The sequence below is a fragment of the Nerophis lumbriciformis genome, linkage group LG29 (assembly GCF_033978685.3).
Source record: "Nerophis lumbriciformis linkage group LG29, RoL_Nlum_v2.1, whole genome shotgun sequence".
In the NCBI taxonomy this organism is placed as follows: Eukaryota; Metazoa; Chordata; class Actinopteri; order Syngnathiformes; family Syngnathidae; genus Nerophis; species Nerophis lumbriciformis.
In genome coordinates this window covers 32,461,221-32,480,237 of record NC_084576.2, presented here as the reverse complement: position 1 = coordinate 32,480,237, position 19,017 = coordinate 32,461,221, and the positions used below count along the sequence as shown (strand labels likewise).

General features: G+C 33.5%; 1 protein-coding gene across 1 annotated transcript in view; it reads right to left on the bottom strand.

The window, feature by feature from the left end:
* The window catches only part of fuca2 (alpha-L-fucosidase 2), a 37,933-nt gene extending 19,361 nt beyond the window's left edge, over positions 1–18,572 (bottom strand). The window contains exons 1-3 of the mRNA XM_072911877.1: positions 18,252–18,572; positions 13,013–13,200; positions 12,617–12,956 (exon numbers count right to left, since the gene is read on the bottom strand). Coding sequence (XP_072767978.1) covers positions 12,617–12,956; positions 13,013–13,200; positions 18,252–18,439 — 716 coding nt within the window. The 5' untranslated portion in view covers positions 18,440–18,572. The remainder of the gene's footprint in view (positions 1–12,616; positions 12,957–13,012; positions 13,201–18,251) is intronic.
* Positions 18,573–19,017: the final 445 nt, after the last annotated feature.

Sequence of the window (19,017 nt, the reverse complement as noted above, 5' to 3'; positions counted from 1 at the left end):
GAAAATGTAAACATAGAGAAACCTGAAAAGAACTACTTTCTGCAAGTTTAGAGCCAGGAAATAACGTCTGTGTAACATTATTTTGCCCTGTTATTCTTATTTAACTATGGAAAGGAATTTGTGCTATGCAGTAATTATTTAAACATTATTATTATATCGGGCGATATTGATCATTATTGATATTTTCATGACCTATGGAAAATAAGGAGCTTGATAAAAATATATTTTATTTGAATTGTAACTTCCTTCTCAGCTATCAAGGCGGAAAGTAAAGGAAATGTCAACACAAACAATGTAAACAAAATTTTAAAATCACATTGAACACTTAATAAGATCTTAAAATGAAGGTGCAAAAAATAAGATGTATGTAAGAAATGTTGAATAAAGTGTAAGAAAATAGTGTGAAAATGTAAACCTAGAGAAACCTGAGAAGAAGTATTTTCTGCAGGTTTAGAGCCAGGAAATAACGTCTGTGTAACATTATTTTGCCCTTTTATTCTTATTTAACTATGGAAAGGAATTTGTGCTATGCAGTAATTATTTAAACATTATTATTATACCGGGCGATATTGATCATTATTGATATTTTTATGACCTATGGAAAATAAGAAGCTTGATAAAAATATATATTATATTTGAAATGTAACTTCCTTCTCAGCTGTCAAGGCAAAAAGGAAATGTCAACACAAGTGTCAAGACTCGGTCTTGGGTGTTTGCTTTTCCGGGATGCAACGGAAAGTTGGCACGGGCGAGACGGGAATGAAGGTACATGATTTATTTATTAACTATAAATACAAAAAAAGGATCAAACAAAAAGCGCGCACAGTAACGGAGAATAAACTATGAACAATTAAACAAAACTTGCAAAACTATGACTTGAATAAAGAAAACTTACTTGGCATGGACAAAAAAGGAGCAGCGTGAACGATGGACATGAAAAAATGGACAGAGCCTAAATGTGGTGTGAGGTCGTCAGGACGAACAACAGAAAATGAATGAACTTAAATACTATGGACATGATTAACAACAGGTGCGTGACTCAAAACAGGTGCGTGACATGACAGGTGAAACTAATGGGTAACTATGGTGATAAAAACAAAACAAAAGTGCACAAAAAGTCCAAAAATAAAACCTGATCACACAGACATGACAACAAGCATGAAAAACACTTAAACAATGGAAACAATATTGTACAATCGCATTGAAAACCCAACAATAAGCTCTTAAAATGAAGGTGCAAAAATAAGAAAGGAATATGTAAGAAATGTTTAATAAAGTGTAAGAAAATAGTGCAAAGTGTGAAAGTGTAAACATAGAGAAACCTAAGAAGAAGTATTTTCTGCAGGTTTAGAGCCAGGAAATAACGGCTGTGTAACATTATTTTGCCCTTTTATTCTTATTTAACTATGGAAAGGAATTTGTGCTATGCAGTAATTATTTAAACATTATTATTATGTTGGGCAATATTGATAATTATTGATATTTTTATGACCTATGGAAAATAAGGAGCTTGATAAAAATATATTTTATTTCAAAAGTAACTTCCTCTAATTATAATCTTCTCAAGGAAAGGAAATGTCAACACAAGCATGAAAAACACTCAAACAATTTGAACAAAATTGTAAAATTACATTGAACAATTAACAATATGATCTTAAAATTAAGGTGCAAAAATAATGAATATGTAAGAAATGTTTAATAAAGTGTAAGAAAATAGTGTGAAAATGTAAACCTAGAGAAACCTGAGAAGAACTACTTTCTGCAGGTTTAGAGCCAGGAAATAACGGCTGTGTAACATTATTTTGCCCTTTTATTCTTATTTAACTATGGAAAGGAATTTGTGCTATGCATTAATTATTTAAACATTATTATTATACTGGGCGATATTGATAATTATTGAGATTTTTATGACCTATGGAAAATAAGGAGCTTGATAAAAATAGATTTTATTTGAATTGTAATTTTCTTCTCAGCTATCAAGGCAGAAAGGAAAGGAAATGTCAACACAAACAATGTAAACAAAATTTTAAAATCACATTGAACACTTAATAAGATCTTAAAATGAAGGTGCAAAAAATAAGGAGTATGTAAGAAATGTTGAATAAAGTGTAAGAAAATAGTGTGAAAATGTAAACATAGAGAAACTATTTTCTGCAGGTTTGGAGCCAGGAAATAACGTCTGTGTAACATTATTTTGCCCTTTTATTCTTATTTAACTATGGAAAGGAATTTGTGCTATGCAGTAATTATTTAAACATTATTATTATACTGGGCGATATTGATAATTATTGATATTTTTATCACCTATGGAAAATAAGGAGCTTGATAAAAATATATTTTATTTGAAATGTAACTTCCTTCTCAGCTATCAAGGTGGAATGTAAAGGAAATGTCAACACAAACAATGTAAACAAAATTGTAAAATCACATTAAACACTTAATAAGATCTTAAAATGAAGGTGCAAAAAATAAGGAGTATGTGTCATGTCTGTATTATCATGTTTTGTTTTAAGTCATGTTTTGTTTAGTTTCGGTCTTTTCACTCCCTTGTCTGGTCACCATAGCAACCATTAGTTTTCACCTGTCACGTCACGCACCTGTTTCACGTTTTGAGTCACGCACCTGCTTTCACTAATCATGTCCATAGTATTTAAGTTCATTCATTTTCTGTTGTTCGGCCTGACGACCTCACCCCATATATGCTTCTGCACACCCTTATGATCCTTGCTGCTCTTTTTTCATGCCGGTTCCATGCCAAGTAAGTTTTTGTTTATCAAGCCACAGTTTATGTTTTGTTTAATTGTTCATAGTTTCCGCCACTGTGCGCGCTTTGGTTTGATCCTTTTTTGTAGTTCTAGTGTTTCAATAAATCATGTACCTTCATTCCCGTCTCGCCCGTGCCAACTTTCCGTTGCATCCTGGAAAAGCACACACCCCGGACCAAGTCATGACAGTATGTAAGAAATGTTTAATAAAGTGTAAGAAAATGGTGCAAAATGTAAACATAGAGAAACCTGAGAAGAAGTATTTTCTGCAGGTTTAGAGCCAGGAAATAACGTCTGTGTAACATTATTTTGCCCTGTTATTCTTATTTAACTATGGAAAGGAATTTGTGCTATGCAGTAATTATTTAAACATTATTATTATATCGGGCGATATTGATCATTATTGATATTTTCATGACCTATGGAAAATAAGGAGCTTGATAAAAATATATTTTATTTGAATTGTAACTTCCTTCTCAGCTATCAAGGCGGAAAGTAAAGGAAATGTCAACACAAACAATGTAAACAAAATTGTAAAATCACATTAAACACTTAATAAGATCATAAAATGAAGGTGCAAAAAATAAGGAGTATGTAAGAAATGTTGAATAAAGTGTAAGAAAATAGTGTGAAAATGTGAACATAGAGAAACCTGAGAAGAAGTATTTTCTGCAGGTTTAGAGCCAGGAAATAACGTCTGTGTAACATTATTTTGCCCTTTTATTCTTATTTAACTATGGAAAGGAATTTGTGCTATGCAGTAATTATTTAAACATTATTATTATATCGGGCAACATTGATAATTATTGATATTTTTATGACCTATGGAAAATAGGCAGCTTGATAAAAATATATTTTATTTGAAATGTAACTTCCTTCTCAGCTGTCAAGGCAAAAAGGAAATGTCAACACAAGTGTCAAGACTTGGTCTTGGGTGTTTGCTTTTCCGGGATGCAACGGAAAGTTGGCACGGGCGAGACGGGAATGAAGGTACATGATTTATTTATTAACTATAAATACAAAAAAAGGATCAAACAAAAGGCGCGCACAGTGGCGGAGAATAAACTATGAACAATTAAACAAAACTTGCAAACTATGACTTGAATAAAGAAAACTTACTTGGCATGGACAAAAAAGGAGCAGCGTGAACGATGGACATGAAAAAATGGACAGAGCCTAAATGTGGTGTGAGGTCGTCAGGACGAACAACAGAAAATGAATGAACTTAAATACTATGGACATGATTAACAGCAGGTGCGTGACTCAAAACAGGTGCGTGACATGACAGGTGAAACTAATGGGTAACTATGGTGACAAAACAAAACAAAAGTGCACAAAAAGTCCAAAAATAAAACCTGATCACACAGACATGACAACAAGCATGAAAAACACTTAAACAATGGAAACAATATTGTACAATCACATTGAAAACCCAACATTAAGCTCTTAAAATGAAGGTGCAAAAATAAGAAAGGAATATGTAAGAAATGTTTAATAAAGTGTAAGAAAATAGTGCAAAATGTGGAAATTTAAACATAGAGGAACCTGAGAAGAAGTATTTTCTGCAGGTTTAGAGCCAGGAAATGACGGCTGTGTAACATTATTTTGCCCTTTTATTCTTATTTAACTATGGAAAGGAATTTGTGCTATGCAGTAATTATTTAAACATTATTATTATATCCGGCGACATTGATAATTATTGATATTTTTATGATCTATGGAAAAGAAGGAGCTTGATAAAAATATATTTTATTTGAATTGTAATTTTCTTCTCAGCTATCAAGGCGGAAAGGAAATGAAATGTCAACACAAGCATGAAAAACACTCAAACAATGCGAACAAAAAAGTAAAATCACATTGAACACTTAACAATAAGATCTTCAAATGAAGGTGCAAAAATAAGGAAGGAATACATAAGAAATGTTTAATAAAGTGTGAAAATGTAAACATAGAGAAACTATTTTCTGCAGGTTTAGAGCCAGGAAATAACGTCTGTGTAACATTATTTTGCCCTTTTATTCTTATTTAACTATGGAAAGGAATTTGTGCTATGCAGTAATTATTTCAACATTATTATTATACTGGGCGATAGTGATAATTATTGATATTTTTATGACCTACGGAAAATAAGGAGCTTGATAAAAATATATTTTATTTGAAATGTAACTTCCTTCTCAGCTATCAAGGCGGAAAGTAAAGGAAATGTCAACACAAACAATGTAAACAAAATTTTAAAATCACATTGAACACTTAATAAGATCTTAAAATGAAGGTGCAAAAAATAAGGAGTATGTGTCATGTCTGTATTATCATGTTTTGTTTTAAGTCATGTTTTGTTTAGTTTCGGTCTTTTCACTCCCTTGTCTGGTCACCATAGCAACCATTAGTTTTCACCTGTCACGTCACGCACCTGTTTCACGTTTTGAGTCACGCACCTGCTTTCACTAATCATGTCCATAGTATTTAAGTTCATTCATTTTCTGTTGTTCGGCCTGACGACCTCACCCCATATATGCTTCTGCACACCCTTATGATCCTTGCTGCTCTTTTTTTCATGCCGGTTCCATGCCAAGTAAGTTTTTGTTTATCAAGCCACAGTTTATGTTTTGTTTAATTGTTCATAGTTTCCGCCACTGTGCGCCCTTTGGTTTGATCCTTTTTTGTAGTTCTAGTGTTTCAATAAATCATGTACCTTCATTCCCGTCTCGCCCGTGCCAACTTTCCGTTGCATCCTGGAAAAGCACACACCCCGGACCAAGTCATGACAGTATGTAAGAAATGTTTAATAAAGTGTAAGAAAATGGTGCAAAATGTAAACATAGAGAAACCTGAGAAGAAGTATTTTCTGCAGGTTTAGAGCCAGTAAATAATGTCTGTGTAACATTATTTTGCCCTGTTATTCTTATTTAACTATGGAAAGGAATTTGTGCTATGCAGTAATTATTTAAACATTATTTTTATATCGGGCGATATTGATAATTATTGATATTTTTATGACCTATGGAAAATAAGGAGCTTGATAAAAATATATTTTATTTGAATTGTAACTTCCTTCTCAGCTATCAAGGTGGAAAGTAAAGGAAATGTCAACACAAACAATGTAAACAAAATTTTTAAATCACATTGAACACTTAATAAGATCTTAAAATGAAGGTGCAAAAAATAAGGAGTATGTAAGAAATGTTGAATAAAAGTGTAATAAAATAGTGTGAAAATGTAAACCTGAGAAGAAGTATTTTCTGCAGGTTTAGAGCCAGGAAATAACGGCTGTGTAACATTATTTTGCCCTTTTATTCTTATTTAACTATGGAAAGGAATTTGTGCTATGCAATAATTATTTACACATTATTTTTATATCGGGCGATGTTGATAATTATTGATATTTTTATGACTTATGGAAAATAGGCAGCTTGATAAAAATATATTTTATTTGAAATGTAACTTCCTTCTCAGCTATCAAGGCGGAAAGTAAAGGAAATGTCAACACAAACAATGTAAACAAAATTTTAAAATCACATTGAACACTTAATAAGATCTTAAAATTAAGGTGCAAACATAAGGAATTTGTAACAAATGTTTAATAAAGTGTAAGAAAATAGTGTGAAAATGTAAACCTAGAGAAACCTGAGAAGAACTATTTTCTGCAGGTTTAGAGCCAGGAAATAACGTCTGTGTAACATTATTTTGCCCTTTTATTCTTATTTAACTATGGAAAGGAATTTGTGCTATGCATTAATTATTTAAACATTATTATTATACTGGGCGATATTGATAATTATTGATATTTTTATGACCTACGGAAAATAAGGAGCTTGATAAAAATATATTTTATTTGAAATGTAACTTCCTTCTCAGCTATCAAGGCGGAAAGTAAAGGAAATGTCAACACAAACAATGCAAACAAAATTTTAAAATCACATTGAACACTTAATAAGATCTTAAAATGAAGGTGCAAAAAATAAGGAGTATGTAAGAAATGTTGAATAAAGTGTAAGAAAATAGTGTGAAAATGTAAACATAGAGAAACTATTTTCTGCAGGTTTAGAGCCAGGAAATAACGGCTGTGTAACATTATTTTGCCCTTTTATTCTTATTTAACTATGGAAAGGAATTTGTGCTATGCAGTAATTATTTAAACATTATTATTATATCGGGCGGTATTGATAATTATTGATATTTTTATGACCTATGGAAAATAAGGAGCTTGTTAAAATTAGATTTTATTTGAATTGTAACTTCCTTCTCAGCTATCAAGGCGGAAAGTAAAGGAAATGTCAACACAAACAATGTAAACAAAATTTTAAAATCACATTGAACACTTAATAAGATCTTAAAATGAAGGTGCAAAAAATAAGGAGTATGTAAGAAATGTTGAATAAAGTGTAAGAAAATAGTGTGAAAATGTAAACCTAGAGAAACCTGAGAAGAACTACTTTCTGCAGGTTTAGAGCCAGGAAATAACGGCTGTGTAACATTATTTTGCCCTTTTATTCTTATTTAACTATGGAAAGGAATTTGTGCTATGCAATAATTATTTAAACATTATTTTTATATCGGGCGGTATTGATCATTATTGATATTTTTATGACCTATGGAAAATAAGGAGCTTGATAAAAAATATATTTTATTTGAATTGTAATTTTCTTCTCAGCTATCAAGGCAGAAAGGAAAGGAAATGTCAACACAAACAATGTAAACAAAATTTTAAAATCACATTGAACACTTAATAAGATCTTAAAATGAAGGTGCAAAAAATAAGGAGTATGTAAGAAATGTTGAATAAAGTGTAAGAAAATAGTGTGAAAATGTAAACATAGAGAAACTATTTTCTGCAGGTTTGGAGCCAGGAAATAACGTCTGTGTAACATTATTTTGCCCTTTTATTCTTATTTAACTATGGAAAGGAATTTGTGCTATGCAGTAATTATTTAAACATTATTATTATACTGGGCGATATTGATAATTATTGATATTTTTATCACCTATGGAAAATAAGGAGCTTGATAAAAATATATTTTATTTGAAATGTAACTTCCTTCTCAGCTATCAAGGTGGAATGTAAAGGAAATGTCAACACAAACAATGTAAACAAAATTGTAAAATCACATTAAACACTTAATAAGATCTTAAAATGAAGGTGCAAAAAATAAGGAGTATGTGTCATGTCTGTATTATCATGTTTTGTTTTAAGTCATGTTTTGTTTAGTTTCGGTCTTTTCACTCCCTTGTCTGGTCACCATAGCAACCATTAGTTTTCACCTGTCACGTCACGCACCTGTTTCACGTTTTGAGTCACGCACCTGCTTTCACTAATCATGTCCATAGTATTTAAGTTCATTCATTTTCTGTTGTTCGGCCTGACGACCTCACCCCATATATGCTTCTGCACACCCTTATGATCCTTGCTGCTCTTTTTTCATGCCGGTTCCATGCCAAGTAAGTTTTTGTTTATCAAGCCACAGTTTATGTTTTGTTTAATTGTTCATAGTTTCCGCCACTGTGCGCGCTTTGGTTTGATCCTTTTTTGTAGTTCTAGTGTTTCAATAAATCATGTACCTTCATTCCCGTCTCGCCCGTGCCAACTTTCCGTTGCATCCTGGAAAAGCACACACCCCGGACCAAGTCATGACAGTATGTAAGAAATGTTTAATAAAGTGTAAGAAAATGGTGCAAAATGTAAACATAGAGAAACCTGAGAAGAAGTATTTTCTGCAGGTTTAGAGCCAGGAAATAACGTCTGTGTAACATTATTTTGCCCTGTTATTCTTATTTAACTATGGAAAGGAATTTGTGCTATGCAGTAATTATTTAAACATTATTATTATATCGGGCGATATTGATCATTATTGATATTTTCATGACCTATGGAAAATAAGGAGCTTGATAAAAATATATTTTATTTGAATTGTAACTTCCTTCTCAGCTATCAAGGCGGAAAGTAAAGGAAATGTCAACACAAACAATGTAAACAAAATTGTAAAATCACATTAAACACTTAATAAGATCATAAAATGAAGGTGCAAAAAATAAGGAGTATGTAAGAAATGTTGAATAAAGTGTAAGAAAATAGTGTGAAAATGTGAACATAGAGAAACCTGAGAAGAAGTATTTTCTGCAGGTTTAGAGCCAGGAAATAACGTCTGTGTAACATTATTTTGCCCTTTTATTCTTATTTAACTATGGAAAGGAATTTGTGCTATGCAGTAATTATTTAAACATTATTATTATATCGGGCAACATTGATAATTATTGATATTTTTATGACCTATGGAAAATAGGCAGCTTGATAAAAATATATTTTATTTGAAATGTAACTTCCTTCTCAGCTGTCAAGGCAAAAAGGAAATGTCAACACAAGTGTCAAGACTTGGTCTTGGGTGTTTGCTTTTCCGGGATGCAACGGAAAGTTGGCACGGGCGAGACGGGAATGAAGGTACATGATTTATTTATTAACTATAAATACAAAAAAAGGATCAAACAAAAGGTGCGCACAGTGGCGGAGAATAAACTATGAACAATTAAACAAAACTTGCAAACTATGACTTGAATAAAGAAAACTTACTTGGCATGGACAAAAAAGGAGCAGCGTGAACGATGGACATGAAAAAATGGACAGAGCCTAAATGTGGTGTGAGGTCGTCAGGACGAACAACAGAAAATGAATGAACTTAAATACTATGGACATGATTAACAGCAGGTGCGTGACTCAAAACAGGTGCGTGACATGACAGGTGAAACTAATGGGTAACTATGGTGACAAAACAAAACAAAAGTGCACAAAAAGTCCAAAAATAAAACCTGATCACACAGACATGACAACAAGCATGAAAAACACTTAAACAATGGAAACAATATTGTACAATCACATTGAAAACCCAACATTAAGCTCTTAAAATGAAGGTGCAAAAATAAGAAAGGAATATGTAAGAAATGTTTAATAAAGTGTAAGAAAATAGTGCAAAATGTGGAAATTTAAACATAGAGGAACCTGAGAAGAAGTATTTTCTGCAGGTTTAGAGCCAGGAAATGACGGCTGTGTAACATTATTTTGCCCTTTTATTCTTATTTAACTATGGAAAGGAATTTGTGCTATGCAGTAATTATTTAAACATTATTATTATATCCGGCGACATTGATAATTATTGATATTTTTATGATCTATGGAAAAGAAGGAGCTTGATAAAAATATATTTTATTTGAATTGTAATTTTCTTCTCAGCTATCAAGGCGGAAAGGAAATGAAATGTCAACACAAGCATGAAAAACACTCAAACAATGCGAACAAAAAAGTAAAATCACATTGAACACTTAACAATAAGATCTTCAAATGAAGGTGCAAAAATAAGGAAGGAATACATAAGAAATGTTTAATAAAGTGTGAAAATGTAAACATAGAGAAACTATTTTCTGCAGGTTTAGAGCCAGGAAATAACGTCTGTGTAACATTATTTTGCCCTTTTATTCTTATTTAACTATGGAAAGGAATTTGTGCTATGCAGTAATTATTTCAACATTATTATTATACTGGGCGATAGTGATAATTATTGATATTTTTATGACCTACGGAAAATAAGGAGCTTGATAAAAATATATTTTATTTGAAATGTAACTTCCTTCTCAGCTATCAAGGCGGAAAGTAAAGGAAATGTCAACACAAACAATGTAAACAAAATTTTAAAATCACATTGAACACTTAATAAGATCTTAAAATGAAGGTGCAAAAAATAAGGAGTATGTGTCATGTCTGTATTATCATGTTTTGTTTTAAGTCATGTTTTGTTTAGTTTCGGTCTTTTCACTCCCTTGTCTGGTCACCATAGCAACCATTAGTTTTCACCTGTCACGTCACGCACCTGTTTCACGTTTTGAGTCACGCACCTGCTTTCACTAATCATGTCCATAGTATTTAAGTTCATTCATTTTCTGTTGTTCGGCCTGACGACCTCACCCCATATATGCTTCTGCACACCCTTATGATCCTTGCTGCTCTTTTTTTCATGCCGGTTCCATGCCAAGTAAGTTTTTGTTTATCAAGCCACAGTTTATGTTTTGTTTAATTGTTCATAGTTTCCGCCACTGTGCGCGCTTTGGTTTGATCCTTTTTTGTAGTTCTAGTGTTTCAATAAATCATGTACCTTCATTCCCGTCTCGCCCGTGCCAACTTTCCGTTGCATCCTGGAAAAGCACACACCCCGGACCAAGTCATGACAGTATGTAAGAAATGTTTAATAAAGTGTAAGAAAATGGTGCAAAATGTAAACATAGAGAAACCTGAGAAGAAGTATTTTCTGCAGGTTTAGAGCCAGGAAATAACGGCTGTGTAACATTATTTTGCCCTTTTATTCTTATTTAACTATGGAAAGGAATTTGTTCTATGCAGTAATTATTCAAACATTATTATTATACCGGGTGATATTGATAATTATTGATATTTTTATGACCTATGGAAAATAAGGAGCTTGATAAAAATATATTTTATTTCAAAAGTAACTTCCTCTGATTATAATCCTCTCAACTATCAAGGTAGAAAGGAAATGTCAACACAAACATGAAAAATACTCAAACAATTTAAACAAAATTGTAAAATCCCATTGAACACTTAACAATAAGATCTTAAAATGAAGGTGCAAAAATAAGGAAGGAATACGTAAGAAATGTTTAATAAAGTGTGAAAATGTAAACATAGAGAAACTATTTTCTGCAGGTTTAGAGCCAGGAAATAACGTCTGTGTAACATTATTTTGCCCTTTTATTCTTATTTAACTCTGGAAAGAAATTTGTGCTATGCAGTAATTATTTAAACATTATTTTTATATTGGGCGATATTGATCATTATTGATATTTTTATGACCTATGGAAAATAAGGAGCTTGTTAAAATTAGATTTTATTTGAAATGTAACTTCCTTCTCAGCTATCAAGGCGGAAAGTAAAGGAAATGTCAACACAAACAATGTAAACAAAAATTTAAAATCACATTGAACACTTAATAAGATCTTAAAATGAAGGTGCAAAAAATAAGATGTATGTAAGAAATGTTGAATAAAGTGTAAGAAAATAGTGTGAAAATGTAAACCTAGAGAAACCTGAGAAGAACTACTTTTTGCAGGTTTAGAGCCAGGAAATAACGGCTGTGTAACATTATTTTGCCCTTTTATTCTTATTTAACTATGGAAAGGAATTTGTGCTATGCAGTAATTATTTAAACATTATTTTTATATCGGGCGATATTGATAATTATTGATATTTTTATGACCTATGGAAAATAAGGAGCTTGATAAAAATATATTTTATTTGAAATGTAACTTTCTTCTCAGCTATCAAGGCAGAAAGTAAAGGAAATGTCAACACAAACAATGTAAACAACATTTTAAAATCACATTGAACACTTAATAAGATCTTAAAATGAAGGTGCAAAAAATAAGGAGTATGTAAGAAATGTTGAATAAAGTGTAAGAAAATAGTGTGAAAATGTAAACATAGAGAAACATGAGAAGAACTATTTTCTGCAGGTTTAGAGCCAGGGAATAACGTCTGTGTAACATTATTTTGCCCTTTTATTCGTATTTAACTATGGAAAGGAATTTGTGCTATGCATTAATTATTTAAACATTATTATTATACTGGGCGATATTGATAATTATTGATATTTTTATGACCTATGGAAAATAAGCAGCTTGATAAAAATATATTTTATTTGAAATGTAACTTCCTTCTCAGCTATCAAGGCGGAAAGGAAATGTCAACACAAGCATGAAAAACACTCAAAGAATGTAAACAAAACGCATCGACTTCGTGTATCAGCATATAGATCGATATCGCTTTAATCGCCCAGCCCCACTTGAGACGCTACCTGTCGTTGTAGAGCCAGGCTAGGAATCCGGTGCTGTTCCAGTACTGGTCCGGCCCGTGTCCGTCCCCGTCGGACCACAGCACGTCCGGCTTGTACTTGACCACCAGCTCGTAAAGCTCCGGAAGACTTTTCAAGACGGGGAAGTGGTTGGTGGTGAAGTTGTTGGCGGCGTCCATCTCGAAGAGAGGATTGAACCACTCGAACAGCGAGTGGTAGAGACCCAGGCGCAGGTCGCTGTTGTCCCGCAGGGCGTCGGCCACCTCCGCCACCAGGTCCCGCTTGGGTCCGACGTCCACGGCGTTCCAGTTCCAGGAGGTACTGGAGCCCCACAGCGTGAAACCTGTCAATAACAGCACATGTACAAGTCGGTATGCACGCGTGTTGGCGTCAACAGACCTTCGTGGTGTTTGGTGGTCAGGACGATGTACTTGGCGCCCGACGAGGCGAAGATGTCCGTCCATTCTTTGGCGTCGAAGAACTCGGCGGTGAATTGTGGAGCAAAGTCTTGGTACTTAAAGTTGGGGGGGTAATTTTTCTGCATGAAGTCAACATACGGCTTCTGTTTCGCACCTTGCCAGAACCACCTGCACCAGAAGGAAACACCATACTAGTATTGTGTTGGAAGTCATGTATTTTTATACTTTTCTCAATAAAGGGGACCACAAGCATTTTTTTATATCTTTAATCCTATTGGCTGCCTCTTACAAGTGTTTTTTTATATCTTTAATCCTATTGGCTGCCTCTTACAAGCGTTTTTTATATCTTTAATCCTATTGGCTGCCTCTTACAAGCGTTTTTTATATCTTTAAGCCTACTACAAGCGTTTTTTTATATCTTTAATCCTATTGGCTGCCTCTTACAAGCGTTTTTTATATCTTTAAGCCTACTACAAGCGTTTTTTTATATCTTTAATCCTATTGGCTGCCTCTTACAAGCGTTTTTTATATCTTTAAGCCTACTACAAGCGTTTTTTTATATCTTTAATCCTATTGGCTGCCTCTTACAAGCGTTTTTATATATCTTTAATCCTATTGGCTGTCTCTTACAAGCATTTTTTATATCTTTAAGCCTACTACAAGCGTTTTTTTATATCTTTAATCCTAATGGCTGCCTCTTCCAAGCGTTTTTTATATCTTTAATCCTATTGGCTGCCTCTTACAATCGTTTTTTATATCTTTAATCCTATTGGCTGCCTCTTACAAGCGTTTTTTATGTCTTTAATCCTATTGGCTGCCTCTTACAAGCATGTTTTTATGTCTTTAATCCTATTGGCTGCCTCTTACAAGCGTTTTTTATATCTTTAATCCTGTTGGCTGCCTCTTACAAGCGTTTTTTTTAAATCTTTAATCCTATTGGCTGCCTCTTACAAGCATTTTTTATATCTTTAATCCTATTGGCTGCCTCTTACAAGCGTTTTTTATATCTTTAATCCTATTGGCTTCCTCTTACAAGCGTTTTTTTATGTCTTTAATCCTATTGACTGCCTCTTACAAGCATGTTTTTATGTCTTTAATCCTATTGGCTGCCTCTTACAAGCGTTGTTTTATATCTTTAATCCTATTGGCTGCCTCTTACAAGCGTTTTTTTTATATCTTTAATCCTATTGGCTGCCTCTTACAAGCGTTTTTATATATCTTTAATCCTATTGGCTGCCTCTTACAAGCGTTTTTTATATATCTTTAATCCTATTGGCTGCCTCTTACAAGCGTTTTTATATCTTTAATCCTGTTGGCTGCCTCTTACAAGCGTTTTTTTATATCTTTAATCCTATTGGCTGCCTCTTACAAGCGTTTTTTTATATCTTTAATCCTGTTGGCTGCCTCTTACAAGCATTTGTTATATCTTTAATCCTATTGGCTGCCTCTTACAAGCATTTGTTATATCTTTAATACTATTGGCTGCCTCTTACAAGCGTTTTTTTATATCTTTAATCCTATTGGCTGCCTCTTACAAGTGTTTTTTATATCTTTAAGCCTATTGGCTGCCTCTTACAAGCGTTTTTTATATCTTTAATCCTATTGGCTGCCTCTTACAAGCGTTTTTTTACATCTTTAATCCTATTGGCTGCCTCCCACAAGCGTTTTTTTATATCTTTAATCCTATTGGCTGCCTCTTACAAGCGTTTTTTATGTCTTTAATCCTATTGGCTGCCTCTTACAAGCATGTTTTTATGTCTTTAATCCTATTGGCTGCCTCTTACAAGTGTTTTTTATATATCTTTAATCCTATTAGCTGCCTCTTTCAAGCGTTTTTTTATATCTTTAATCCTATTAGCTGCCTCTTACAAGCGTTTTTTATATCTTTAATCCTATTGGCTGCCTCTTTCAAGTGTTTTTTTATAACTTTAATCCTATTGGCTGCCTCTTACAAGCGTTTTTTATATCTTTAATCCTATTGGCTGCCTTTTGGAAGCGTTTTTTATATCTTTAATCCTGTTGGCTGCCTCTTACAAGCATTTTGTATATATTTAATCCTATTGGCTGCCTCTTACAAGCGTTTTTTATATCTTTAATCCTATTGGCTGCCTCTTACAAGCGTTTTTTTATATCTTTAATCCTGTTGGCTGCCTCTTACAAGCGTTTTTTTATATATTTAATCCTATTGGCTGCCTCTTACAAGCGTTTTTTTTTATCTTTAATCCTATTGGCTGCCTCTTACAAGCATTTTTGTACATCTTTAATCCTATTGGCTGCCTCTTACAAGCATTTTTTATATCTTTAATCCTATTGGCTGCCTCTTACAAGCGTTTTTTATATATCTTTAATCCTATTGGCTGCCTCTTACAAGCGTTTTTATATCTTTAATCCTGTTGGCTGCCTCTTACAAGCGTTTTTTTATATCTTTAATCCTATTGGCTGCCTCTTACAAGCGTTTTTTTATATCTTTAATCCTGTTGGCTGCCTCTTACAAGTGTGTTTTTTATGTCTTTAATCCTATTGGCTGCCTCTTACAAGCGTTTTTTTATATATTTAATCCTATTAGCTGCCTCTTACAAGCGTTTTTTATATCTTTAATCCTATTGGCTGCCTCTTACAAGCGTTTTTTTTTATCTTTAATCCTATTGGCTGCCTCTTACAAGCATTTTTTTATATCTTTAATCCTATTGGCTGCCTCTTACAAGCATTTTGTATATCTTTAATCCTATTGGCTTCCTCTTACAAGCGTTTTTTATATCTTAATTCCTATTGGCTGCCTCTTACAAGCGTTTTTTTTTATCTTTAATCCTATTGGCTGCCTCTTACAAGCATTTTTGTACATCTTTAATCCTATTGGCTGCCTCTTACAAGCATTTTTTATATCTTTAATCCTATTGGCTGCCTCTTACAAGCGTTTTTTATATATCTTTAATCCTATTGGCTGCCTCTTACAAGCGTTTTTATATCTTTAATCCTGTTGGCTGCCTCTTACAAGCGTTTTTTTATATCTTTAATCCTATTGGCTGCCTCTTACAAGCGTTTTTTTATATCTTTAATCCTGTTGGCTGCCTCTTACAAGTGTGTTTTTTATGTCTTTAATCCTATTGGCTGCCTCTTACAAGCGTTTTTTTATATATTTAATCCTATTAGCTGCCTCTTACAAGCGTTTTTTATATCTTTAATCCTATTGGCTGCCTCTTACAAGCGTTTTTTTTTATCTTTAATCCTATTGGCTGCCTCTTACAAGCATTTTTTTATATCTTTAATCCTATTGGCTGCCTCTTACAAGCATTTTGTATATCTTTAATCCTATTGGCTTCCTCTTACAAGCGTTTTTTATATCTTAATTCCTATTGGCTGCCTCTTACAAGCGTTTTTTATATCTTTAATCCCATTGACTGCCTCTTACAAGCGTTTTTTTATATATTTAATCCTATTGGCTGCCTCTTACAACGTTTTTATATCTTTAATCCTGTTGGCTGCTTATTACAAGCATTTTTTATATCTTTAATCCTATTGGCTGCCTCTTACAAGCGTTTTTTATATCTTTAATCCTATTGGCTGCCTCTTACAAGCGTTTTTTTTATATCTTTGATCCTATTGGCTGCCTCTTGGAAGCGTTTTTTATATCTTTAATCCTATTGGCTGCCTCTTACAAGCATTGTTTTATATATTTAATCCTATTGACTGCCTCTTACAAGCGTTTTTTATATCATTAATCCTATTGGCTGCCTCTTACAAGCGTTTTTTTACATCTTTAATCCTAATGGCTGCCTCTTACAAGCATGTTTTTATGTCTTTAATCCGATTGGCTGCCTCTTACAAGCGTTTTTTTATATCTTAAATCCTATTGGCTGCCTCTTACAAGTGTTTTTTATATCTTTAATCCTGTTGGCTGCCTCTTACAAGCATTTTCTATATCATTAATCCTATTGGCTGCCTCTTACAAGCGTTTTTTATATATTTAATCCTATTGGCTGCCTCTTACAAGCATTTTTTTTTAATATCTTTAATCCTATTGGCTGCCTCTTACAAGCATTTTTTATATCTTTAATCCTATTGGCTGCCTCTTACAAGCGTTTTTTATATCTTTAATCCTATTGGCTGCCTCTTACAATCGTTTTTTATATCTTTAATCCTATTGGCTGCCTCTTACAAGCATTTTCTATATCATTAATCCTATTGGCTGCCTCTTACAAGCGTTTTTTTTATATATTTAATCCTATTGGCTGCCTCTTACAAGCGTTTTTTTAATATCTTTAATCCTATTGGCTGCCTCTTACAAGCGTTTTTTATATCTTTAATCCTATTGGCTGCCTCTTACAAGCGTTTTTTATATCTTAATTCCTATTGGCTGCCTCTTACAAGCGTTTTTTATATCTTTAATCCCATTGACTGCCTCTTACAAGCGTTTTTTTATATATTTAATCCTATTGGCTGCCTCTTACAACGTTTTTATATCTTTAATCCTGTTGGCTGCTTATTACAAGCATTTTTTATATCTTTAATCCTATTGGCTGCCTCTTACAAGCATGTTTTTATGTCTTTAATCCTATTGGCTGCCTCTTACAAGCGTTTTTTATGTCTTTAATCCTATTGGCTGCCTCTTACAAGCGTTTTTTATATCTTTAATCCTATTGTCTGCCTCTTACAAGCGTTTCATATATTTTTAATCCTATTGGTTGCTTCTTACAAGCGTTTTTTATATCATTAATCCTATTGGCTGCCTCTTACAAGCATGTTTTTTATATCTTTAATCCTATTGGCTGCCTCTTACAAGCGTTTTTTATATCTTTAATCCTGTTGGCTGCCTCTTACAAGCGTTTTTTATATCTTTAATCTTATTGGCTGCCTCTTACAAGTGTTTTTTATATCTTTAATCCTATTGGCTGCCTCTTACAAACGTTTTGTATATCTTTAATCCTATTGGCTGCCTCTTACAAACGTTTTATATATCTTTAATCCTATTGGCTGCCTCTTACAAGTGTTTTTTATATCTTTAATCCCATTGACTGCCTCTTACAAGCGTTTTTTATATCTTTAATCCCATTGGCTGCCTCTTTCAAGCATGTTTTTACGTCTTTAATCCTATTGGCTGCCTCTTACAAGCATGTTTTTATGTCTTTAATCCTATTGGCTGCCTCTTACAAGCGTTTTTAAAGAAATACATATGTGTTCCAGCCTCTCATAAGGATGTTCTAAGCGTGTGTTGGTCTCACCAGAACCACTCGCTGCCGAAGCTGGGCACAGAGAAGACCCCCCAGTGGATGAAGATGCCGAACTTGGCCTGGTCGTACCAGCCTGGCAGCGGCCTGGAGTCGATGGACTCCCAGTTCGGTTGGTACTTTGCTGCGGTGAACAGCAGGCAGACGAGAAGAACAAGAATTCCCACGCTAAAAACCGCCATGTGATTTAATGTTATGAAATAATTTCAAATTCGGTCCTGAAAGTACATTTGAAGCCGCTCGCGTTCATCGCGACACTTCCGTAAACAACGGACAAGGAAGTTGGTTGATTACGTAAAAAAAGTGGGTAGGCTTGTTATGAAGTCGACTGGTTTGCGGTAGTGATTTTGACCGCAGCACCGCCCCCGCGGGTGACTCCCGTCGTGTTATCAGGCGCTCTGCGTACGCACGTCTCGCTGCCCGGATGTTGATGTAGTCCAGTGGTTCTCAAACTTTTTTTGTCATCCCCCACTTTGGACAAGGGCGAGTTTTCAAGCCCCACCTGCCCCACATCGCCCCAACAGAGCGCTAATGCCAAGCTTTAACATTTTCAAATTTATTGAACATCAAGTTGTATACATTCAAACTCAATAACATAAAATAACATCAAGTTCAATAATAAATAAAATAACTGTGCAGCTGTGGTATAACTTGCATCAAGTTCAATAATAAATAAAATAACTTCCATCAAGTTCAATAATAAATAAAACAAAAGTGTCATAACTTGCATCAAGTTCAATAATAAATCAAATAAAAGTGT